The sequence below is a fragment of the Xenopus laevis genome, chromosome 6L (genome assembly GCF_017654675.1).
Source record: "Xenopus laevis strain J_2021 chromosome 6L, Xenopus_laevis_v10.1, whole genome shotgun sequence".
In the NCBI taxonomy this organism is placed as follows: Eukaryota; Metazoa; Chordata; class Amphibia; order Anura; family Pipidae; genus Xenopus; species Xenopus laevis.
The window spans coordinates 80,701,926-80,727,977 of NC_054381.1; the positions used below are offsets into that span (position 1 = coordinate 80,701,926).

Below are 26,052 nucleotides of genomic sequence, written 5' to 3' on the forward strand. Positions count from 1 at the left end.
GCCAATGGGGTTTAGTTCTCCTTTAAGTGACCTGCTGGCACTAAACTCCAGAGCCCTATGCTGAAGCCTAATGAGCTGCCCCTCATCCAGTGAACACTACAGGGCTATGCTGTACCTCCTGCTGGCAATTCATGTTGCTAGAACCACCAATTATACCTCATCCATATGCCACTGCTCAAACATATTTAGCCAAGTCTATGCAAAGCACCGGGCATATCTATTCATAAGAACATATGCTAAGCCACCTGCTACACCTCATGAATTATTTTTTAGCAATCAGAAAATTGCTGATAGCAACCCACCCATAGCATAACATCATCCAGTGTTTGTAATCTCCATCCTAATAAATGTATTACCTTACTTATTCCTTATTATAATTTACCTGGAAACGACCTGGCTGGCCCTGTCTTCAAGGGACCTTCTCTGCTTTTGGCATAAAGCCAAAGCCAAATATCACCGAAACCACTGTACTAAAATCTGTCTGGGTAGGCAGGTTGGGAGATGCATAGTTACAAGGGTTGAGATGACTGCAGCAATGTTTTTTAACATGGATGTAGCTAGGCTATACATCATATTAAGTATACTACTTTTCTGTGTCTTCTCTGGGTAAATATTTATGGTATGCACATTTTACTATAATTATGAGAATATATTCTAGCACATAATGACAGCTGCTATATATAGAAAAGCCTTGAATTCCTGAGTCTGTATTGCTGGCAGTGTACAACTTTATCTAGAAGGGTGGAACACACTTTGTCTTCACACCTAATCCTCAAAACCTTTACACTGTAAGCTATGTGACGTGATTATGAATTGTATTTAGCAACCGGGCATGTGAATTATGCCAGAAATTGCTTAGTTATTTTGTAACCTATTTAGAAATACTTATTATTATTATTGGCGTTCAGTAGGTTACAATATAAGTTTACAATATACAAAATTCCTAAATAGGAAATGTATAGCCATTTGAGACAGTCCCTTTCAGAACAATGTGAAATTATGTGAATAGAGTGCTGCATGTACAGGATAGTTTTTGTTTTGGCTGATGGGATTTGGGGCACGAGACTATGAGCTGTCAACTTTGTTAATTAAGGTTGTTGTCTGGCAATGTATTTGCAGTTTAAAATATAACTTTAAACTGTTGTCAAGTTCTTGGAACTAGATGATCAGGATGAACTCCTTGAAACTTGTAACATATTTCTTTCCTGGAGGAGTTTATTGCTTTACAGAAACTTGACAACAAGGAATATCGGATACCAAATCATACTTGCCAGCATATGACAACACTGCACATATGCCCTTTTTGGCAGTGCCAAAATATCAGTTAGTCCTAATTACATATTTCAGCAATTACAATTACAGACAGTCTGGAGTATGTGGAGCAGGAACCCAGATTCCGTATTTAACTTTAAGAAATACTGACATACAGTATAGCTCTCTGAAATGTGCAGAAGCAAAAGTTACTTTCTCAGTATAAGCCTACATTCACATGAAAGACGTGAAGTCAAATTTCCAGCATCCAATTGACAGCATAATCTGTTGGTGATTGAAGGGAGTTGTATTGTAGTTCAGATATTGCTTCTTGTTTGGTTTTATTAATCCTATTTTGCAAGTCATAATAGGATCTATGGGAATGACACAAAAGCCCCAGAGTGCCAGTTCCGTATTCTACATTTCCACTTTGATCTCTGCCATAGCACGTGTTGCTACTAAAGGATGAAACCTGCCTGTCACAGAAAGGGTTAAATGTTTGCTGAATTATACAGTAACTTCTGAGGAAAGCAACACAAAACAGTTGTCATGTATTGTTAGAGCTGAAATGCAATAGCAGATGCAAAGTATGTTATCCATAATTATTTCCAATTGTTTATAGCATTTTAATCAGTAAATATTTGACATTTGTTCTTGCAGTTCTGCCTGCTGGTCTGCAGCGTATGTTCTTTTTTCACTATTATGGGAAGCTACATTCCTGAAGTTGTACTCTCCTATTTATTGTGTAAGTATGCAATAATAAATAGTTATTGTTTAATGCTTTGTGCCAGGCAGAGCAAAGGACTTACAGTGGCACAAGTATGTTTCATCTGAAGCACTTTTTTTGAATGCTGTAGGGAGTTTTCCCAAAAATATTTACTTGTCAGTTGGTTCCCTACATGTATTGCAGTAATGCACTCAAAACATGGTATAGGTATGGAACCTGAATGCTCGGGACCTGGGGTTTTCCCGCATAAGGGACCTTTCCGTAATTTGGATTTTCATACCTTAAGTCTACTAGAAAATCCAGCCAATAGGCTGATTTTGCTTATAATAAGGATTAATCATATCTTCGTTTGGTTCAAGTTCAAGATACTGTTTTAACACTACAGAGAAGAGGAAACCGTTTCTAAAAATTGGATTATTTGGATAAAATGGAGTCTACAGAGAGACGGCACTTCCGTAATGCAGAGCTCTCTGGATAACGTGATTCCAGATAATGGATCCCATACCTGTAATGTATATACTGTCATTCTTTCTTAGCAGGAGTCAGGGTAGCCTCCAGCTAAATGCATGGTATTTGCAATTCCCCTTTCAAAGGAAAATTCCACTTTCAATTATGTGGACTAGTCCTGATGTTTTCAGTCCTGCTATTTTGCTGGACTGCATGTGGACACAGAATGGACTTGTTACATAGGTTGCCTAATTATGCATATGGGTTTGTTATGGATGGCATAGGGAAATGTCAAGTCACAGCAGCAGAATCTGGGTATTATAGCCAGTGGAGTGTCAGCAAAGTGTGCATTCGATATTTATCAAGCTTGTGTCTCACTTATTTGTGACTGTTTTATATATTTAAGTACATTTTGGTTTTTAAATTGTATTCTTTCAAATCAAGAATCTTCATGAACTACAGCTCTTAACAGCTGCTGCATGGGTGTTGTAGTTGAGCAGAAGTTACCCAGGTTGTACATGTATAGTAAGAATGAATCAGATCAGAATGCAGTTTATTTATCAAATAAAGCTCACTACAATCTGTCAATGAATTCCCACTGGTCTCTATTCACGTCTTTAGGATTCTTAAAAGCATATTTATCAGAACAATTTCATAGAAATGAATAAAGACTGGAAGAATTTTACGCTGACATTGGAGATCTTTTATTACTTGCTAAGTATGTCGGTTTGCTGGAGGTTTCAGTAACCTGAGGATATTTAAAATCAGGCAAGTGATTTATATTAAGGGGTGAGAAACATTTAGATTAAAATAAAGATGGTAATAAACAAATTAGTATAAAAATGTACATTCTCTAAAAATTATGTAATGAAAATACTGTGGATTAAATAACTGTAACCCCAATTTTAATTTCAATGCAGTACTATTTGCATTTCTGTGTCCATTTTTGAAATGCAATGAATTTGGGCAGATTGTGTGCAGCAAAGTCAAGACAGTTCTGCAGAAACTAAATTTTGGATTTCAAGCCTATGTGATCCAGTGGATAAAAGCAAGAACCAGTAAGTGTCTCCTTTTATTAAAGAAGACAAATAAACAAACAAATATATAAATAAGTTTACTGTTTTAGCATCTTTGGGAATTATTACAATGAAATAAACAAACTGCATTGTGAATTTTTGTCGCATTTGGAAATTCAAGATTCAAAAACTTGCACTGGGGGCATTATTATATTTTACCAACCTAATGGTCATTTACTTAGGCTCAGGCAGAAGTACAAGAGCACTACTGTAGCAAAGGGACACATATATCAACAGTTCAAGTCTTAACATGATTCACGTTTTTATGCAAAATTATGGATCTGAATACGAGTTTCTGAAAACTATAATATTCAAGATTTATTTAGTGCAAAAAGCTATAAAAAAAAATATACACCTAAAAGCTGGTGAGTACATGTAGAAATAAATGGGAGCTGTATTTTCTAAGTTCAACCTGTGTTTTTGAGATTCATTCAAAATTTGCAACTTGTTGGAATTAAGGGTATAATGTGATTTCACATTAATGTGATTTCATTGAAGTTTTTTTTGTTAAAAGGGTTGTTCACCTTAAAATTAACATTTGGTATGATGTAGAGCAGTGATCCCCAACCAGTAGCTCGTGAGCAACATGTTGCTCTTCAACCCTTTGGATGTTGCTCCCAGTGACAAACCAGGTGATTATTTTTGAATTCCAGGCTTGGAGGCAAGTTTTAATTGCATAAAAACTAAGTATAGTGCCAAGTAAAGCCTCCTGTAGGCTGCCAGTTCACATAGGGACTACCAAATAGCCAATCACAACCCTTATTTGGCACCCCAAGGGACTTTTTCATGCTTGTGTTGCTCCCCAACTCTATTTACATTTGAATGTGGCTCACAGGTAAAAAAGGTTGGGGACCCCTGATGTAGAGGATGATATTTTGAGTAGGCATGGGCGAATTTGACCCGTTTCGTTTCGCCAAAAATTTGCCGCTGGCGAAATGTCGCGGACGCCCATTAAAGTCTATGGGCGTCAAAAAAAATTTGTAACGCGGCGAAATTTTTTTGACGCGCGTCTATTTATTTTGACGCACAACACCATAGAAGTCTATGGGCATTATTTTTGTGGGGAAACAAGGCGAAAAAATTCGCCCATCCCTAATTCTGAGACAATTTGCATTTTGTTTGCATATTTTATTATTTGGGGTTTTTGAGTTATTTGGCTTTTTATTCTACATCTCTCCAATTTGCAATTTCAGCAATTCATGCATTGATTTGAATAAGAGACTGGAATATAAATAGAAGAGGGCCTGAATAGACAGTTAAGTAATAAAAAGTGGCAATAACATAAAATGTGTAGCCTTACACAGTATTTGTTTTTAAATGGGATCAGTGACCCCCATTTGAAAGCTGGAAAGAGTCAGAAGAAGAAGGCAAATAATTTAAAAACTATAAAAAAGTAAAAATGAAGGCCATTTGAAATTTTGCTTGGTATTGGCAAAATAACACTGATCCCCAACCAGTAGCTTGTGAGCAACATGTTGCTCTCCAACCCCTTGGATGTTGCTCTCATTGGCCTCAAAGCAGGTGCTTATTTTTGAATTCCAGGCTTGGAGACAAGTTTTAGTTGCATAAATCAAGTGTACTGCCAAACAGAGTCTCATTGTAGGTTGACAATCCACAGGGGCTACCAAATGGCCAATTACAGCATATACTTGGCACCCCAAGAACATTTTTCATGCTAGTGTTGCTCCCCAACTCCTTTTACTTCTGAATGTTGCTCATGGGTTCAAATGGTTCAAGGTTGGGGATCCCTGCTATAACACATTAAAAGTTAACTTGAAGGTGAACCACCCTTTACGTTTTTAAGGTATTTAATTCATAAATAGTTCAACATTCTAGATTTAGGATTTTAAGATTTTTCAAATTTAAAAAAAGTGTAAGAATTGTTGATGAGAAAATGTGGTACATTTCCATTTAAATAAGAATTGAACAGTTGTTTTCCTTATTTTACAGAGAAAGAAGTGGAAGAGGATATAAAAGGAGATGAAAGTGAACTGGATCTATCGGCATTATGTCCTCAGGTGCCACATTATCAAATACTATAAAACTATCATACAAGATAATATATAGCGCCTCAAGTTGTAAAATTGTATGTAACGGATATTTTCCCCACACTTTTTATTTACATTTATTTTTTTCTCTTTAGATTAATCCTGCAACAGTAGGCAAGGAGCTGTCTGTTTCTGACACAGAGCCATCAGAAGTGTCATGGACAGACAATGGAACCTTCAATTTATCAGAAGGGTACACTCCACAGACAGACACCTCAGATGGTAGGCCATGAACAAAAACTATATAACCCAAACCCAAATGTGTCAGTTACATAATAAAGCATAATTTGCTTTTATTACTTATGCTAAATGCCCAATCATGTTCATTTGTTTACACTGGGCAAATACAGAAACACCGATTTCTCACTGTGTTTACTTAGGCAATGCAGGCCACTTGTGTTGAGTTCCATATCATCTATCTGATCTTCACAAATACAATTCAGGCACAGAAAGTATAATATCCCAAAAACGCTCTGCCCGCTTGGTTCAGGAAAAGGGTGCAACTTTCCTCGATCAGGTTACCGGTATCCTGATATCTGTAACTTGATTTGTAAAGAAATGAGGAGAGCACTCTGCAAGCAATTAATGCTGTGGTTATCTTTTTATTACTTGACTACTTGTACACGACATGTTTCGGGCCTATATGCCCTTTATCAAGTGATCACTTGATAAAGGGCATATAGGCCCGAAACATGTCGTGTACAAGTAGTCAAGTAATAAAAAGATAACCACAGCATTAATTGCTTGCAGAGTGCTCTCCTCATTTCTTTACAAATCACAATTCAGGCACACTAGTGGCTTGCCAAACTGCTTTGAACTGGAAAATCTGCCTGCAGTCTGATTAGTCTAACAGATATGAGGAAGTGTACTTATACAGTTACCCATGGAAACCTGACAGCTATTTGCTTTCATTATCCTTCCTGCAGCTAGTCTGTACAGTTCGGCACTGGAGTATACATGTAATGCTGGGTTGTTGATCAATGTTGTGGCCTATGACCTTTGGAGTAATAGTTTTTGGACGGGGCTACACACACTACACTACAATCATTGTGCTTGGAAAAATTGTATAAAATATCTATACAGTTGAATTGTATAGGCACCCCTTGCCAAATTACATATTTTGTTTTTTAGTTTTTTATTTTGTCAGTGAAAAGTAGGAATCAATGACAACATATTTGCAAACGTTATTGCACAGTTGAATATTATTTCACAAACTTTAAAAAGCAGGAACCAAGAAAATGGTAATTGTGGCAAGTGTTTTTACTCCCTATTATGTCAGTATTTAGTAAAGCCAAAATGGCACAGATCACTGCATGTGTGTCCAGCTAGGAGTCTTTCAATTTTTGTTGTAGAGATGTTCGCCCATTCTTCCTTATTATATCACTTCCAATGCTGAGATCTTCTTGGGACATCTTCTGTATTTAAGATTTACCCACAGATTGTCAATGATGTTTAAGTCAAAGGACTGTGAGGGCCATATCAAGGCTTTTAGCCACACAACCCAAAGCATAATGGATCTACCCTCCCATATTTACTTTTCCAGTGTAAATATTTGAAAGAATTTCCCTCACAAACAATTTTGTGTTATTCATTTCTTCTTCTACTCATCAGTGAGATATTGTAGCTGCTATACAATTAGGAGCAGATTTATCAACGGTCGAATTTCGAGGGTTAATAAACCCTCTAACTCGACCCTCAAAGTAAAATCCTTCGAATTCGAATATCGAATTCGAAGGATTTTAGCGCAAATGCTTCGATCGAATAAAAGTCGTTCGATCAAACAATGAAATCAAAAAAAATATAAAGATTTGAAAGATTTTAAGCGATCGATTGAAGGATTTTTATTCGATCAAAAAAAGCTTAGAAAAGTGCTGGGGAAGGTCCCCATAGGCTAACATTGCACCTCGGTAGTTTTAAAGTGGTGAAGTATGAAGTCAAAGTATTTTTTAAAGAGACAGTACTTCGACTATCGAATGGACGAATAGTCGAACGATTTTTACTTCGAAACGTTCGAATCATTCAATTCGATCGAATTCAACCGAATTTGACCAATTCGATGGTCGAAGTACCCAAAAAAATACTTTGAAACTCTAATTTTTTTACATTCAAATTCTTCACTCAAGCTTAGTAAATCTGCACCTTAATGTTTAGGTTAGTTACCACCCTTCTTCTCTTGCATTTTTTTAACAGATTTTGACCGTCCAAGTGACCAGGAAGAAGCCTTTTCCAGAGACCTCACAGAATTCCTTTCTGGTTCTGGATCTAATGATGATGACTCCATCATAAGCCTACCTTCTATGCCCACGAGCCAGCATGGAAAAAGAAGCAAATTAAATGATGAGATATATTCAGCAGCAGCACTGTCACTTGTCCATGACAGTGAGGAAACCTTTAACTTAATCAGTGGCATAGCTGGGGAAGCCATCATAGTTGCAGTGTCTGCGGCTATTACCGACCAGTTACAGTCATCTCTGCTTTCATCACCTCCTCCATCTGCAAGCTCTGCTGAAGATACAGAAGAAGCTGATGATTTTGAACTTTTAGATCAGTCAGAGCTGGAGGACTTAGATGAGGGACTGGAGAATTCCCCAAGACAGGATCCAAATGGAAAGAAGCCATCTTCTGGGTTTCTATTCAGTCTTCTGGGGGCCATTAACACATAATGGTTTCCAGTCCAGAAAAAAACAATTGAAATTAAAAGGCAACAAAATGATGTAGGAGGTTCTTGGGAAGCATTTATAAATTGTTGTCATGTTAGGCCCCAGTGAACTGTTCTGGATGCCTAGCAGTTGTCTCACTGATTGTATTCCCTTTGCACTTTGACATTGTTGCATGGAGTTGACTTACTGTTTATGTATTGTTACAAGGTGTGAACCTTAGATGGTATATGTACAATGTTGTATATGAATTAAAGCCTATTTGTTGGCTTACAAATTCACAATTCAATCGTAAATCTAGCTAAAACAAAGAGATGCTCTGTAATAGAAATTTGCATTGGGCTATATATTGTACCTTTTGCTAAATAACTGCCCATGCCCTCATAGTTCGCACTTTAAAATTTGACTTTAAAGGAGAAGGAAAGGCTATAATTCAGTAAGCTTTATCATACATATAAATACACCAGTAAACCCTCAAAGTAATGCTGCTCTGAGTCCTCAAAAAAACCACTGTATTTCTTTCCTTCTATTGTGTACAGATGGACTTCTGTATCAGACTTCCTGTTTTCAGCTTAAACCTCCAGGGCATGGCCTTGAGCATGCTCAGTTTGCTCCTCTCCCACTCCCTCCTCCCCTCCCTGCTGTAATCTGAACCCAGAGCTATGAGAGAGCAGGGAGAGACTCAGGCAGGAAGTGATGTCACACCAAGCCAATATGGCAGCTGCTATCCTAAACAAACACAGAACACTTCAAGAGCTGTTTACTCAAGTATAGTAAAGCATAGTGCAAAATAAATATAGTGTTGTAGTTTGCACTATTGTGGCTAATCTATTAGCAATAAACTGCTTCAGTAGCTTTCCTTCTTCTTTAAATAATTAAAATATGTAATATAACACACAATACTATTGTCAGGATTAGAAAGTTTTTATGCCCAACAACACTGTATGGAATAGAGCTGGAGGTTCTGAAAAACAGAGCATCCCATCCACAAATGTTTTCATTATAGCTTCACAGGTTGATCAGCCAGAATCTGTTCTCTAAACTATATAAATGGCTCCAAGTCCTTGTGTGGCCCCATATAGGAATCAAGCGTACTTGAAAACTTACAGAGAATGAAGAAAACTATTTGCATTTATTTATTAATCAATACTATACACCAAATTAAGAGAAAATATAAAAGATTTCAAAGAGGACCCTTCTTAGAAAATTGTGTAGAGTGCACAAAAGGAATATATACTGTCCAGAATACAGTTCATAAAATGTGTTTTCTAATTCCAATTAATAAGATAGTACAGGTATGGGATCCCTTATCCATAAATCTATAATCCAGAAAGAGGTGAATTATGGAAATACCATCTCCCATAGAGTCCATTTTAATCAACTTTTTAAAAATTATTTCCCTATTCTCTGCTATAATGTAGTAAATTGTACTTGATGGAAAGCTGCATGAATCCATATTGGTAGCAAAACAATCCAGTTAGATGTATCTAAAGTTGAAATGATTTTTAGCAGACACAAGGTGAGATCCAAATTACAGAAAGATCCCTTATACAGAAAACCTCTGGTCCCAAGCATAATCAATCCTATACCTGTAATTAAAGAACAGTTAATCAAATAAAATGTGATGTATATTAATTAATGTTGGAAAATAATGGAAATGATGGATATTTTTGCCTTATCCACTATCCAAAACCATTGAAATAGTCAAATGTGGTATCTGAAGCAGTCAGATGCAGAAAAGTTGGGGCAAAAACTATTTGAGAATGCATGTGTAAATTCTTAATTTATTTTTAAAATATTAAAATCTATACCATTACATTAATATTTGCACCCATACACAAAGCTATTCCAGGCCCTCCATGAATCTTTATGCACTGTGATAACTCAATAGTGGAAATACTATATTAGAGGTAATGAAATTACATTTAATTGTAAAAAATTGTATTAATTTGCCAATACACTCTGCACACTTTTTTTCACAACTTTTTTTTGGTGTTTTTAATTATTATTACCAAATGAAGTAATACAAGTTAATAGAGTGAAGCCCTTTATACAATAAAGAAGGTGCAATGCACACTGTGGTTCCAGGCTTCAACTGGTGTTGAAGGATGATTGTTTTGCCATCTCCCTGCTAGATCATTTGCAAGCTGGCATATACTTTCTGTAAGAAATATTCCTTAAACCTGTTATTGGCTGTTTTTGCCGTAGACAAATCTACTAGTCTGGCAACCTTGATACCCAAATTTTAAATTACAGACCTCAAATTAATTCCATTAGGAAGGAGAACCAAAGACTTTGGCGTTACATGAGAGTAGCATTGAAAGCTGAAATTTGGCTCTTACTGTAGTTTATAAAGCGTTGCAAGTAGACTTTTTTTGCTTATTTGTTGTAGCTTTAAAATAGATGGGTTTTCTATTCTATCTTTATTATTATATATAATATAATTTCCTACTATATTCCAATTTAATTCAAATAATTTTTTGTAATTCAGATAAAAAGTTGCATAGGCAACTGCTCTTAGTGCCAAACGTTGGCTCAGGGTCTGGGTACTAATGACCAAGCTAACTTCAGAACAGAATCCATCCAAGTCAGGGGGCTCCCAGGGAAAGCTTCATGCACATAATTTTATACTATACATGGACTGTAACTCTGGTAAGCTTTTGGCCTCAACAGAGTTAAAAGGCATCAACATGGACTTTCTTTCATCAACACCAAAAAAAGAAGTGCTGATAGGGCCTTTTTTCCAGGCATATCACTTGCCATTTTCCCCTCTGCCCAGTTCCCCTGGGCCCACCTTGTGCACTTTATTAAAATTATCCTTTTAGAAAGAAGTCAGCAGAACTGCACACATTCTGGAAGAAGCTATAATATTAACAGAAGGTTGAGGCAAATATAAGTATTGATTCTCAGCGTTTAAGGGGTTGTTCACCTTTGATATAACTTTAAGTAGTGTGTAGAGCGTGATATTCTGAGCTAATTTGCAATTGGTTTTCATTTTGTATTATTTACGGTTTTTGAGTTATTTAGCTTTTTATTCAGCAGCTCTTCAATTAGCATTTTAATCAATTCGGTAGCTAGGGTCCAAATTACCCTAGCAACCATGTACTGATTTGAATAAGAGACTGGAATATGAATATGAGTGGGCCTGAATAGAAAGACGATTAATAAAAATTAGCAATAACAATACATTTGTAGCCTTACAAAGCATTTGCTTTTTAGAAGGAGTCAGCGACGCCCATTTGAAAGCTGCAGAGTCACAATAAAAAGGCAAATAACTATAAAACTATAAAAAATAAATGATAAAAAACCAATTGAAAAGTTGCTTAGAATTGGCCTTTCTATAACATACTAAAAGTTCCCTTAAAGGTGAACCACCTGTTTAAATAATATCTTCAAAGATAATTATTTGTGTTTATATTAATTGTTTAATTCACTGATTTATACATATGTTTGTCTTTCGTCGTTTATATAGCAACCCATTTTAGTGGAGCTTCCAATCACAAAATCCCTATTAAACTTTACATGAAAGTCTGAAGAATTTTACCAGTACTGTTTCTATATAGCGTCACACAAAATAATACTTTGCATAAAGGCACAGTTTTGTTTAAAAGGCCAAATATTGTGTGTGTGTGTGAATATATAGAGAGAGAGAGAGAGAGAGAGAGAGAGAGAGGAAATGGCATTGCCGGATTTAGCAAATTCTGGATAATAGATACCAGGCCTGTTTGATATTTACTGTATATATGTTATAGCTTATGTATTTGAAGAAGTAGCGATTCTGTACTAAATGAGCATTGATTCACTTCTTTGTCACTGGCAAAATCCTCTGATACAATCACACTCATAAGTAACCCAAACACAATATCTATTGTTTGTAGCTGTAGTTACACAGTTATGTCTTATACAAAACATGCAGGAGTGTCTCAGGTCTGCAGCAGAACTAGTGGTCATCTGCATTGTAAGTATAGAGACCTCAATTTGCAGAATAAAAAAACAAAAATGCGTCTCTTATAGTTACCAGGGTGGCTTTTTGTCTTCTCTGGTTAAATGCCCCTTGTCATCAAAAACATAACTACTCTAATATTTTAATAGGTACCTTTTTTTAGTATTGTATAAGCCAAAGATCACAACTATTTTTCCTCTCTCTCCCATTTCAATGTGGCCAGGGCATTACCAATTTGAATTCATAATGCTAGTCAAGACTGCCAACCTTAATTTAGACAAAAAAGTGCAAAGGTCATACATCCTATTTGTAACAGGACAGATGGACATTTTGGTAGGTGGCCTCAGATCATTACCGTATGCTATTCCTGTATCAGAAGGGCAGATTTATTAGGGTGCAAGGATTCTTACTAACACTATGCCTAAATGTAGCCTTAAGGTGGCCATAAACACACAGTAATATTGTATAAAAAAAATTTTGCATGATATTCGGTGCCTGTATGGTGGGGAAAGAGCGACCAATATCAGCAGAAGATATCGGTCGGCTCATCGATCGGGCTGGATGGAAAGGTCTTTTCCAAGAAAGATCGTAATTGTTAAGTTTTTGGTCACCTTTACTCTTAATCAGACCATAAGAGCACACAATTATTTCCAGGGCAAGTTTTATATTTGTATCTCTTGAGATTTGGAGTTAGTACCAAAAGAAAATCGTTTGGACACGTTTACACCAAGACGAACCAAATTCCAAAATTCACTTTAAGTATATTTTCTCCATACATAACCCATTGTTGTAGGGATGCAGCTGGAACAAGTAACAGATTTTACTGGTCAGTGATTTGTAATGAAGCAAAGTACACCCAAATTCAATTGTAATAGGAAAACAAATGCACCTAATTACATTTTTCCTTTACATTATTTTGTGACCACTTTCATTGCAACATATCCATTTCTGGTCTGAAAGAAAAAATTCAGCTAGAAGTGTGTTAGTTTTAGTTGTTTTCTAATTCTTAAATTGTATATTTTACAGGATCCTAGCTGCATAAATGAAATAAACAAAATGCACTTTATTACTTTCATTTTTGGGGGTGCTCTGTATACTATATGTGTGGTAAAATGTACAATAAATTGACACAATAAACAAAATATGTTGACTTTATATATGAACATTTAAGATTCACATTGTTTTTTAAATACCAGTCCTGAGTTTTGTTGCTGATTATACCTCTACCCTTTTTCTTAGCACTTTTTTTGGGGGAAACAGTGCAATTTTTGATGGGATGGTTTTTTTGGGGTCATGGTCATTGTGGAACATCTACAATGTCGATGGAATAGAGGTCAGACCTTTACAATCAACATTAGGATGACAGGAAAAGCTGCAACAGTAACTACAGGTTCTCAAGATTCTCATGTACTGTACAGCCAAATGTACGGGCATGTTACTGTATATCTCAAATATCTCATTCTACTGTGTGTTTAAGTTCTTATGTATCATCTTTTTACTGTTGTTTTTCCTCAGTGGATGACAACATATGGGCCCAACGACTTCGTTAAAATGCCCTTGGCACTAAGGTTTTTGGCTTCAATAACATGATACAAAGCACATTCTAAAATAACAAAGAAGAAAATAGGTGTTTAAAATAAAAAGCACAGACTTTAAAGAAGCTGCTCCATGGACTTTCTATGAAAGCTATCTCAATGCAAATCTAGGTGTTACCCTGGGCTCCATGAAGTGCAGCTCATTCACATCAAATTTGCCTGCTATAGGCTGGGAGTAGTGATTCAGTGAAAACAAGAAATATGCAATTTGGTCAACAATCTTTTTGTCTGACATTGGACAGAGAAGAATATATGTATGTTATTCCATTGTATATAAAAGCAAGATATACAGTACAGAGAAAGAGGGATAAAAGGCACTAATTTTGGAGATAAAGACATTTAGAGGCAAATTTATCAAAGGTCGAATTTCAAATTCATGTGAGTTTTTATAAACTCCCATAAATTCTAAATTGACCAATTGAAATTTATTAAAAACCTAATTGTTTTAAACTCACATGAATGGAATTGAAAACTCAAATTGAAATTAAATCGAATTTGATTTGAATTTTAAAAACTCTAATGTCAGGAATGCTGCAAACAACTCAAAATTGATGTTATTCCAATGGAGAAGCGGCTATGGCGGAGCTCACTGCGGCGTGCAGCGATCCCTTCCTGGTCGCAGCTATCGAGAGACTTCGGGTGTTAGCCCCATACACTCCAATCTTCACACAAATTATTCCTCGCTAGCAGCGCTGGCCATTCAACGAAGGGAACACTGATGTTAATATCAATCTGGCTTTATTGTTTCACACAGTGCAGAGTTATGTTCACAGTGGGTGCGCTATATCAAGACCTACGCGTTTCGTGTCTACGTGATCGACGCTTCCTCTGCACTTCCTCTGCATTGTGTGAAACAATAAATCCGGATTGATATTAACATCAGTGTTTCCTTCGTTGAATGGCCAGCGCTGCTAGCGAGGAATAATTTGTGTGAAACTCAAAATTGATCCCTGGACCTCTCCCATTGACTTAAACAGCAATTCGGCAGGTTTTAGGTGGCCAATGGACGAATTCGTGTTCTTAAAGAGCCAGAGTATGATAAATCTCGAAAATCTAATTAAATTTTTTTTAAAAATCTCAATTTGAATTTGAAAACTCCCTAGTCAAATTTGACAGTTTTTACCATAAAAACATTTGAATTCAAATTTGCAATTCGACCCTTGATAAATCTGCCCCTTAGTAATGTATGGGGTAGTGTAAGGTGAAGAGCAATAGCTGGAAAAGGAAGGACAGAGGATGAGTAGGTACAAGTCAAGATTGAGTAACATACTGATGTCCAGGAATATTAAGCAGTTGAGAGAGCAGAAAATCTATACATACTTACCGTGATTTTCTTTTCCTGGACTGGAACATGGCAGTGGGCAATAAGGGTTAAATCCCCCTGACGTAGGAAGGCACAGGAAATAGAATAAAAGCACTTCCGGGTCCCCACCCGCGCCCATCTCAATGACTGGAGATAATACCCCCAATTAGGGAGGGAACCCCTGCCCACTGCCATGTTCCAGTCCAGGAAAAGAAAATCACGGTAAGTATGTATAGATTTTCTGCTTTCCTGTCCTTACACATGGCAGTGGGCAATTAGGGATGTACAAAAGCAAAACACATAGGGAGGGCTTAATTAGGAGCTTTTATTGTAGCTGCTGAAAGGACACTGCGCCCAAATTCAGCTATATTGTTGGAGAAAATGTCAAAGCAGTAGTGTTTGGAAAAGGTGTGGAGGTTTTTCCAGGTGGCTGCTCTGCATATGTCATCTGCAGATACTTGGGCATGGAGGGCCCAGGAAGCCGCTATCCCTCTGGTCGAGTGTGCTCTTAAGGAGGGTGGCCCAGGTACTGTCTGAGAGGAATATGCCGTTTGGATGCATTCTCTGATCCATAGGGAGATAGCTTTTTTGGAGGCTTCATGGCCTTTTCTGGGGCCTCCGTGGATAAAAAGGAGGTTGTCCGACTTCCTGAAGCTTGATACTCTTTGAAGGTAGACTTTGAGACATCTAGTGACGTCTAAGTGGTGGAGTCTGTTTTCTTCTTCGTTTTTTGGATTGTCGAAGAAGGTTGGAAGTACTATGTCCTGGGACATGTGAAATTTGGATACTACCTTAGGGATGAAGTTGTCCTGGGTTTTCAGGATGACTTTATCGTGGAGGAAGATTATCTTATTCTCCTTAGCGGAGAGAGCATGGAGTTCACCAACTCTTTTGGCTGAGGAGATGGCCAGTAGGAACACAGTTTTTAGGGTGAGGGTCTTTAGAGGGATATCCTCTATAGGTTCGAATGGTGCCTTGGTCAGGGCGTCCAGAACTAGAGAAAGGTCCCATGGGGGGACAACGTCTCTGACTTGGGGTCGGATTCTGGCAAGGGCCTTGCAGAATTTTTTAATCAGAGGGAGGGAGGCCCATTGGTTATCTGTATAAGCAGAAATGGCAGATATCTGGCCTTTCAAGGTGGAGGAGCTAAGGTTAGCCTCTACCCCTGATTGTAGGAATTCTATGATGGAAATTTCGGATATGGAGAAGGAGGCTCCATACTTTTCCGAGCCCCAGCTTGAGAATTTTTCCCAGATCTTGTAGTATTTGGTGGATGTGGATATTTTTCTAGATGCTGTAAGGGTCTTGATGGCTTCGTCGGAGAGACCCATTCCCCTCAGCTTTATCCTTTCAGGTTCCAAGCAGTCAGGGCCCAATTTCCGGGATCTGGGTGTAGTGTGGCTCCCTGGTGGAGCAGGCTTGGAGTTACTGGTAGTCGGAATGGCTTCTTGTGAGAAAGTTGGAAGAGGAGAGGGAACCAAGGTCTCCTTGGCCACCATGGTGTGATGAGGATTACATGTGCTTTGTCCTCCTGAATTTTCTTGATAGTTCTTGCTATCATTGATATTGGAGGAAAGATGTATGCTAGGTGGAAGTTCCATTGGAAGGAGAACGTATCCCAGTATGTTGCTCTGGGGTCCTTCTGCCAGGAGCAGAACACTTTGTTCTTTTTGTTCTGGAAGGTCGCCATTAGGTCGATGGTCATGTGGCCCCATTTCTTGCGGATTGAGTTGTACACATCCTGGTTCAGTTCCCATTCTCCAATTGCTGGAAACTTCCTGCTGAGGTGGTCCGCTAAGGAGTTTGAGGGACCTGGGATGTAGGAAGCTTTGATGGTTGTCACGTTCTTTTGTGCCCATTCGAAAATAGCTGTGGTCAAGGAGGACAGCTGCCTGGACCTGGTTCCTCCCTGATTGTTTATGTAACTTACTGTTGTAAGATTGTCTGATTTGATCAGGATGGATTTGATCTTTAAGTGCTTTTGGAGATGATGTATGGCTGAAAGGACTGCCCTCAGTTCTCTCCAGTTGGAGGATCTTTTGCTCTCTGACAGAGTCCATTTCCCCTGAATCTGGATTAGTTTGTAGTGGGCTCCCCAGCCTGTGTGGCTTGCGTCCGTCGTGACGATTTCCCATTTCTGAGAGGCTAAAGATACTGGAGTTTCCAGGTTCCTTTTCTTGAGCCACCAGGATATTTGGGATATTGTGGTGGGAGAGATGTGTATCAGCTGGGAGTCTCTCTCATGGTTCCTGTCCCATTGGTTGAGGAACTCTTCTTGGAGAGGTCTCGTATGGATTCTGGACCATTTTACAGAGTCTATAGTAGACGTGAGTTTTCCCAACACTTGTTGGCATATCCTTGCCGTAGTGATGGGGTGGAGAGATAGCTGTTCTACTTGGTGGATTATGTCTGAGGCTCTTTCCTCTGGGAGTCTCACTTGAAGTTTTTTGGAGTTGATGAGGACTCCCAGGAATAAGATTTCTTGTGTAGGCTGTAGGTTGGATTTTCCTTTGTTGACAATCCATCCCCATTTCCCCAGGGTATTCAGGACGATCTTTATATGTTGTTGGAGGATAATTCTTGATGGTGCCTTTATAAGCATGTCGTCGAGATATGCGAAGATTTGGATACCTTTCAGTCTCAGGAAGGCTATCATAGGTGCTAGAATCTTTGTGAAGACCCTTGGGGCAGATGCAAGACCGAATGGAAGGGCTTGATATTCGTAGTGTTTGCCCAGTATCATGAACCTCAGGAATTTTTTGTGTACTTCTAGAATTGGGATGTGGAGATAGGCATCCTGGATGTCTATTTTTGCCATCCAGTCCCCGTGGTTGATGAGTTGACATATTGATCTTAGAGTCTCCATCTTGAAGTTCTCTGTTTTGAGAAATTTGTTTAAGTGTCTGAGGTTGAGTATGACCCTGAAGGTTCCGTTCTTCTTTCTTTTCAGGAAGAGGTGCGAATAAATGCCTTTGAATAGGTCTGGTTGGGGAACCTCTGAGATTATTCCTCTGAGTAACAGGTCTGATAGTATGCTCTTTAGGTTGTTTACTGCTTCCAGGGATCTGGGTTTCTCTGAGGATACGAAGGTACTTGTTGGATAGGTGTGGAGGTCTAACTTGTAACCTTCGCTGAGAATCTTCAGTACCCAAGAATCCGATATGTTTTGAGCCCACACTGTCTTGAATAGTTTTAATCTTCCTCCAAGGCAAGACAGGGGGGCTCACGCACCTTCATGCGGACTTCTTATCGGATTTGAAATCCTTTCTTCTGGCCCAGGGTTGACCCTGGCCTCTTGCCCTCCAGGGTTGTTTGAAGGAGGGTTTGCCTGGTCTATATTGTTTGGCATCCTGGAAAGGTTTCCGAAAGGGTTTCTTTTCCCTTTTGTCCTGTGGGAGGAAAGCAGATTTCCCTGCTGATGCCTTAGATATAATATTATCAAGTTTTTCCCCGAATAGTAGGGACCCTTCGAAGGGAAGTGAGCAAAGATTGTGCTTGCTCTGGGGGTCGGCATGCCAGTGGCGCAACCAGAGAGCTCTGCGGGCTGCCACGCTAAGCCCTATGGCTTTGGCAGAAAATTTGACCAGGTCCATGGAAGCCTCTGTAGTGTATTCATTCACAGTTTTGATGTCTTGGACTATCTCTATCAGTTTTTTTCTCTCAGTTCCATTCTTGATGGATTGTTCTAGGTCTTCTATCCAGATTTGGTTGGCTCTTGCTAGTGTGGTAATCGCTACTGATCACTACCTATGATTAAGGGATAACTCCCGAAACGCGTAAGGTGTTACCAGCAGTATCTCCAATAAACCCCAGTTTCAGAAGTGCCGTCTGCTTCCTGAGTCTGAGGCTTGATTGGATGTCCCATTTATTAAGTAGGACTTTTTAAGGGTCATGTCCTCTCCATAGCGTCCTTCAGTGATACCCCTTCATCCACAGGAAGAGTAGTGCGTCTTGCTACTCTGGTTATAGCTGCGTCGACTTTTGGGGCAGTATACCAGAATTTGAAGTCGTTTTCCTCGAAGGGGTACAGTTTTTTGATTCTTCTGGAGGTGCCTACTTTTTTTTCTGGTGTTTTCCATTCTTCCATGATGGTATCTTTGATTACTCTGTGTAAAGGGAATTTTGCACCTTTTTTGGCTACCGACTTAAACATTCTGTCATGTTTAGGGGTGTCCTCGGTAGTATCAAGATGTAGGGCTGATCTCATGGCTTTGATCAGGGGATCCAGGTAATCTAGGTTGAAGGAACCTATGTCTTCTTGTTCTTCTTCTTCAGACTGCGATAGTTCCCCTTCGGAGACGCTGGAGTAGCTTGGGGGCTCCCTTCTTTTGTGGTTTGTATTTGTCTCCTATGTTATTCAAGACCCTCTCAGTGACTTGATTGACCATGTCATCCATGGATTCTTTGATGGTGCTCTGCATCCAATCTTTAAGGTTGTGTAAGTCAGGAGAAGGGCCTGCTGCTTCCTGTAGGCATCTTTCACATAATCTTTTATCATGTAGAGCTGCATCTCCGCAGGCCATACAGTCATTCCTGGGAGTCTTTCTCCTTTGAGATTCTTCTCTTGGAGAGGGACTTCTGGAAAAAATATTACAAGAATTACTCACCTTCTTTTGCTATCCCTTTGTACAAAAGACTCTCTTTGGTGCACTTACCCCCTGGAGCCTGAGCGTCTGCTCATAATAGACAGTCTGCAAGATAGTAAAGGTAATCTTGTAAGATATATAATGTATATACATATATAGTAGGCAGGCTCCTGCGTTTTAGTTAGCCAGCTTGACTTACACCTGGGCTGGACGGTGAGTACAGGGGCACAGCAGAGGTTTTGGTGTTTCTGAAAAGATTTCCTCCTCTGGTATGGTTTGCAGCTTACTGAAAAAACGCCAATCTGTGCTTACCTGCGATCCGGCGCGTGCCTTTAAGTTGTGCGCCAATGCGCATGCGTGTTTTCGCAGTGTTCCGTAGGCGCCATATTGGAGATGGGCGCTCGGCGTGTTTTCGCATGTGCGAGTTTTCACCATGTTTAGTAGCGCCATAGTAAAGATGGGCGCTCGGCGTCTTATCGCGCATGTGCTACCTCCCGCGGCAGCATTGCGACTTATTGCCAGGGGCGTAACTATAGAGGAAGCAGACCCTGCGGTTGCAGGGGGGCCCAGGAGTGTAGGGGGCCCAGTGAGACCCTAATTAATTAGCAATTTTAATATATCTTGGTAAAATAGGCCAACTTATAAATATTTTGGGGCCCTAAATTGAATCTGCTATGGGGCCCAGTAACAACTAGTTACGCCACTGCTTATTGCGCCGTAGGCAACAAAAGGCCTGAAGCCCGCCGGCTTCCCCTGGGACATTCACAAGGTGAGAACCTCGGCCCCAGGCGCTTCAGAAGGAGAGAGAGTAGCTCCTCTGGTATGGGGGTAGTCTTCGACAGGAGAATTGAGATGGGCGCGGGTGGGGACCCGGAAGTGCTTTTATTCTATATCCTGTGCCTTCCTACGTCAGGGGGATTTAACCCTTATTGCCCACTGCCATGTGTAAGGACAGGAAAGTCCTGTCGTAGCTCCAATACCTGCTATAAACAGTCACAATATGGACTTAGAACAGAGAACAAACAGAATTACAAAACATCAACTTTTGCCTCCCAGAAGTCATCAAACTAACAGACTACTGACCTCCTATCTGAACTAATCCTTATAGGTCCTCCCCCCAATGCTAGACACCATAACTGAGCTGAATGTTTAAAATGTTATTAAAATGTTATTGACATGCTTTATATTCGAAATCATAATCACTGTACTTTCTGCTTTACGAAAATATGTACAAGTATTTCATGTGATTTTTCTTTATCATTTACAATATATACAAGTTATTAAAAAAAACAAAAAAAAAAAAACATCAACTTTTTCCTAATTGTATGGGAAGATTCCCTTCATCTGCACTAAACCGTTTCATTAATTATTGACTTACTGGTTGATGAGGGAAATAGACGTTCAGTGCTCCAATTAAAGGCATGCCCTCCATTAATAGTGCAAAATTATATGTAAGGTTCCCTCCAGCTGCAAAAGAGAATGATGTTTTTTATCATGGGTAACATGCAAGAAAGGGATGAGAAATGTACCTGATTTCGAAATCCAACATGATCTGCTTCTTCTCTGGGTCCACATGGGCTTGTAGAGCAGTGACCTGTGAGGACTGAGTATAAACATTGAGGTGTTACAGTGTGTTGGTTAAGAAATCTCTTTATAGGATGAGAGCGGAGATAATCTAAATAGAGAGCACTACCTTTTTGCCAAAATCAATGTTTATGAAGCGGAAAGCAGAGAGATATTTGCTGGCGGAGCTGATTTTAGGCTGAATCTTCTGTCTAAGCTGTCTAAAATTTGGTAAAGTGAGGCCACACACTCTCCTCAGGTTGCAAGGAGAATTAAAGAAAAATGTTTAATAGGCAGTGAAGCCAGTAAAGAAAGCTTTAGACACATAAAGAACCATTTATCAAAATTCTAATTGGTAAAGGTTTTTTCTACTTCGAATAAACAAATAAAAAAAAATAGAATATTTGCTTATTAAAAAATCCAAACATAAAAAAACTCAAATAAAATGGTGGAAAAAAAACACTTGAACACCGCGAATTTGTGAGATTTTACACATAACACAGAAATACTATATTGTGCGTGAGAATATTGGATATGCTTGCATTTCTTTTGCTTGTCAAATAGTGGCCCTTATTTACTGGTCAGATTTGCTCTACTGCAATAAACCATTGCAAGCAACCCGGAGATTTTCTTTCATTGTTTTATTACACCAGGGAAAATGTGTCCATTTTTAGTAAACAAGCCTATTTGTGTTTTAGGCATCTTTGATCGGCTTAGAATTCCCAGCTGCCCTGGTCTATACAATACGAGTGCTTATAACTTTTAGACACGTTAAATATTTAAAAATGTTGCTTTGTACACTTTGGCAAAAATAAAAATGTATCCTATAAATAATAAAATACTTTCTCTGCCGTCTCAAGGGGGACACAGGGAACGATGGGGTTAAGCTCCATCCTCCGGAGGCAGGACATTTGAATTATTTAAATTGAGTGGGCGTGCCAGAGCAGGCTTAACCCCTCCCACTGAACACAGTATTCAGTTTTTCAAGTGTCCTGCTACCGGGAGGACGGACACCCATCGCATGGATGGATTCTTCGGTCAGTTTTTGTCTGACACCCGGGGTGATACCGTAAACAGGGCTACCTGCTTTTACATTGGTTAACCCCCTACGAGGACTAATCCCACCGGGGTCACTTCCCTAGCCCTCAGGCTATAACCGACCACCCAGATGATTTCCTGCAGTGTAATTCATTGCAGACGGTCTGGCCGGTGTGAGGGGTAAGTGGCTCATTTACCTACGGGTTCTGGCCTTGGGGGGCACCCTATTGCTGCCACTTGCCCTTTTTTCCTCATGCCCCAATACCCCCGCCATTACCTGTGGCTCTGTCACTGCCCCCCTATCTCCTTCAGCAGCTATGCGCTCTCTAGGGCAGTCGCTGCCAATTGTGCTATTATCAGAGGGGGAGAGCAGTCTCTCCATCGATTGGATTCGGTGCGCTCCGTGTGGAACGCATCCTGCGTTCCAGCGGCCATGTTCAGGCACGGGCGTCTGTTCTGCGCATTCGCGCATGCACAGAAACGCATGCGTTCCGGCGGCCATTTTAGGCTTGGCGCCATTCGTTTTTCTCAGTCCCACTGCAGACGAGCTAAGCATGCAACAGAGATGCGACTCAACCCCTCTCAATGACACTGCTATGGCAGAATGTAGGACAGGGGGGCCATTCACAAAGGCGGGGGGAAGGGCTCCCTCCACAACACAGGTGAGATACCTGGCTTGCACCAAGTGCCAAATTAAGTTACCTGGGAGCCATAAGGAGCCTCTTTGCTTATCTTGCACTATGGGGCAGGTGGCAGCTGCTGCTTCTGGGGGTCACTCAGAAACACAGGCTGAAAATTTATCGCCAGACATTGCTCCAGACCCGGCACCTGGACCCTCTGCTGAACCACCACCCCCCTCTTTGGGCGGTCCATCTCTCCCAATCCCTGGCATCATTGCAGGGTCTACCAGCTATTGCTGATACCTTAGGGAAGGCTCTGGCACATCTTCACCCTAAGAAGGGTGGTAAGCGAAAACGCTGTGAGGACCCTAAAGCAGTTAATCCTCAATCCCATTCCGATGAATCGGCCCAAGAGCAATTGTCATCAGAGGGTGAGCTACCCTCTTCAGAAGAGTCTTCTGATTTTGAGGAAGATGAAAGGGAAGAAGGCAGGAATAACGATACGCCACACGACATAGATAGTATTATCAAGGGAGTCCTTGAGGTACTAAACCTGTCCCAAAAGCCTAAGAAGCAGGGTGAAACATCTTCGCTTTTCAAAAGACAACACAAGTCATCAACCTGTTTCCCTGACCATGAACAGCTAACTAGTATTATCCAAGACGAATGGAATACTCCTGAGCGTAAATTCCAGTCTACCAAGAAATTCACCAAGTCTTATCCCTTTCCAAGGAATTGGTTGACAAGTGGTCAAACCCCCCGGCTGTTGATGCACCAGTTTCTGCACTTTCCAAATCTACCACACTGCCTGTCACTGACGCAACAGCATTTAAAGATCCTTCAGATAGAAGATCGGAAGGCTTTCTGAGAGCCATTTTTTCCTCAGCTGGATCTACTCTACTGCCTTGTTTGGCGTCAGCCTGGGTGTCCAGAGCCATACTGGCATGGTCGGAGTCCCTTATCAGAGACATTCAGCAAGGTGTTCCTCGGGATGAGCTATTACCTTCCGCCCAGGCCATTGCAGAGGCATCAAGCTATTTATTCGACTCCACCTTAGATGCCGCGCAACTGTCTGTGCGCACCTCAGCATTATCCATAGCAGCTCTCAGAACGCTCTGGCTCAAAAGCTGGTCGGCTGATATAAGCTCTAAAAATGCCTTAACCTCTCTCCCATTCAAAGGGCAACGACTATTTGGGGAAGAACTCAAGAAAATTATTTCCCAAACTACTGGAGGTAAAAGTACCTTTCTCCCTCAAGCCAGAGGGCGCACTTCCACAGCTAATAGGCGAGGAAAATTTTTTCGTGGCCAAAGTGGACGTTTCTCACGGCAGCACAGCCCTCCTCAACGCTCACACTTCCATTCCAAGGGTAACGAGAAAGGTCGTCCATCATGGAAGAACAACAACAAGGCCTACAACAAGCCCTCGCACTTGCTGGCGGCTTCTTGAGTGTGCGACCGCGGTAAGCACACTCAAGAAGCCGCCAGCAGGTGAGAGGGCTGTATAGACGTCCCAGGAGTGGCAAGACTGAGCCACAGCAAGATGATTCATCATGGTCCTTACCGCGGTCACACACTCAAGACAAGAGAAAGACGATCAGCATGGAGCTTCAGAAACAGAAGTCACATTAAACAGATGAGAACACTAGCATTTAATAGGGCTATTCAGTGTTTAATTTATTTTAAAGAAGCCCTGCATATACACAATGCACTTCTGTTTGTTGTATTCTGTTGTAACAGTTAAAATTAATAAAAAGGTTAAAAAAGTTTATAAGCTGTGTTATGTTTTGCGGCTCCAGACTATTTTTCTTTAGTGGGAGAGGGGCAAAATGGCTCTTTTGATAGTAAAGGTTGCTGAACCCTGTGATAGCCACAGATGCCAGCCTTCATGGCTGGGGGGAGATATGGGACAATCTTTCAGCACAGGGGATCTGGTCCCAGAAGAATCCAACCTCCCAATCATTCTCTAATTGAGGGCAGTAAAATTAGCACTGCATCAGTGGACACAACAACTTCGAGGTCAACCAGTTCGCATACAGAGCGACAATGTCACCACAGTGGCACACACTTGCCAAGGCGGAACACGGAGCCAGTTGGCACTGACGGATGCCAGGCAAGTCCTGCATTGGGCAGAAAGCAATGCGGTAAAGTTGTCGGCAATACACATTCCAGGCGTGGCCAACACGAAGGCGGATTTTCTCAGCCGGAACCAGCTGAATTCCGGGGAATGGGAATTGCACCCGGAGGCCTTCGACCTACTCGTCAGAAGCTGGGGACGTCCAAGTATAGATCTAATGGCGTCCAGATTCAATCGCAAAGTGCCAAGATTCTTCACTCGCTACCGAGACCCGCTAGCCGCGGGGGGTAGATGCTATGACTCAGCTCTGGGATTTCAACCTAGCATATGTCTTCCCTCCTCTTCCTATGCTGCCACGAGTTCTAAAGAAGATAAAGATGTCCCAGGCAGTTGTGATAGTAGTGGCCCCCTTTTGGCCAAGGAGGACCTGGTTTTCCGACCTCCAAGACATGACGATAGCACCTCCCATTCGGCTGGAGTTCCGGCCAGACCTCCTTCAACAAGGCCCAATAGTACATCACAATTTTGAGGCATCCATCTGGCAAAATAGGGGTGTAGCTGAACACGTCATTCCTACCATGCTCAAGGCACGTAAAGCTTCATCTTCCAAGTCATACTATAGGGTATGGAAAGCATACTCTTTATGGTGCAGAGCTGCTGAACTTCCCTTCACTGACCTCAACATTCCTAGAGTCCTGTCATTCCTCCAACACGGATTCCAGATGGGTCTGAAGACTAGCTCTCTCAAGGTCCAAGTATCTGCCCTGTCGGTATTGTTCCAGCATAGGTTGGCTAACGAGGATGCCATACGTACATTCCTTCAAGGCGTAGCTCACATTGCTCCTCCATTTCAACCACCTGTAGCAGGGTGGGATCTAAACTTAGTCTTGGAGGCACTACTCGATCCCCCCTTCGAACCAATGAGCTCGATTTCTGATACGTGGGTCACCTGGAAAGTTGTGTTCCTTATGGCAATTGCTTCCACTAGAAGAGTGTCTGAGCTCAGCGCCCTCTCTTGCGAGACACGATTTCTAACCTTTCACAAGGATAAAGCCGTACTTCGAACTGTCCCAACCTTTCTGCCCAAGGTTGTCTCATCTTTCCACGTCAATCAAGAGATAG

At 40.5% G+C, this 26,052-nt stretch overlaps 1 protein-coding gene across 2 annotated transcripts in view; it reads left to right on the forward strand.

Annotated features, from left to right (window-relative positions):
• The window catches only part of retreg1.L (reticulophagy regulator 1 L homeolog), a 53,776-nt gene extending 45,093 nt beyond the window's left edge, over positions 1-8,683 (forward strand). For both annotated transcript variants that reach the window (XM_041566237.1, XM_018267694.2), the window contains 5 exons: positions 1,912-1,996; positions 3,346-3,483; positions 5,452-5,519; positions 5,645-5,771; positions 7,740-8,683. In XM_041566237.1, coding sequence (XP_041422171.1) covers positions 1,912-1,996; positions 3,346-3,483; positions 5,452-5,519; positions 5,645-5,771; positions 7,740-8,212 — 891 coding nt within the window. In that variant the 3' untranslated portion in view covers positions 8,213-8,683. The remainder of the gene's footprint in view (positions 1-1,911; positions 1,997-3,345; positions 3,484-5,451; positions 5,520-5,644; positions 5,772-7,739) is intronic.
• Positions 8,684-26,052: the final 17,369 nt, after the last annotated feature.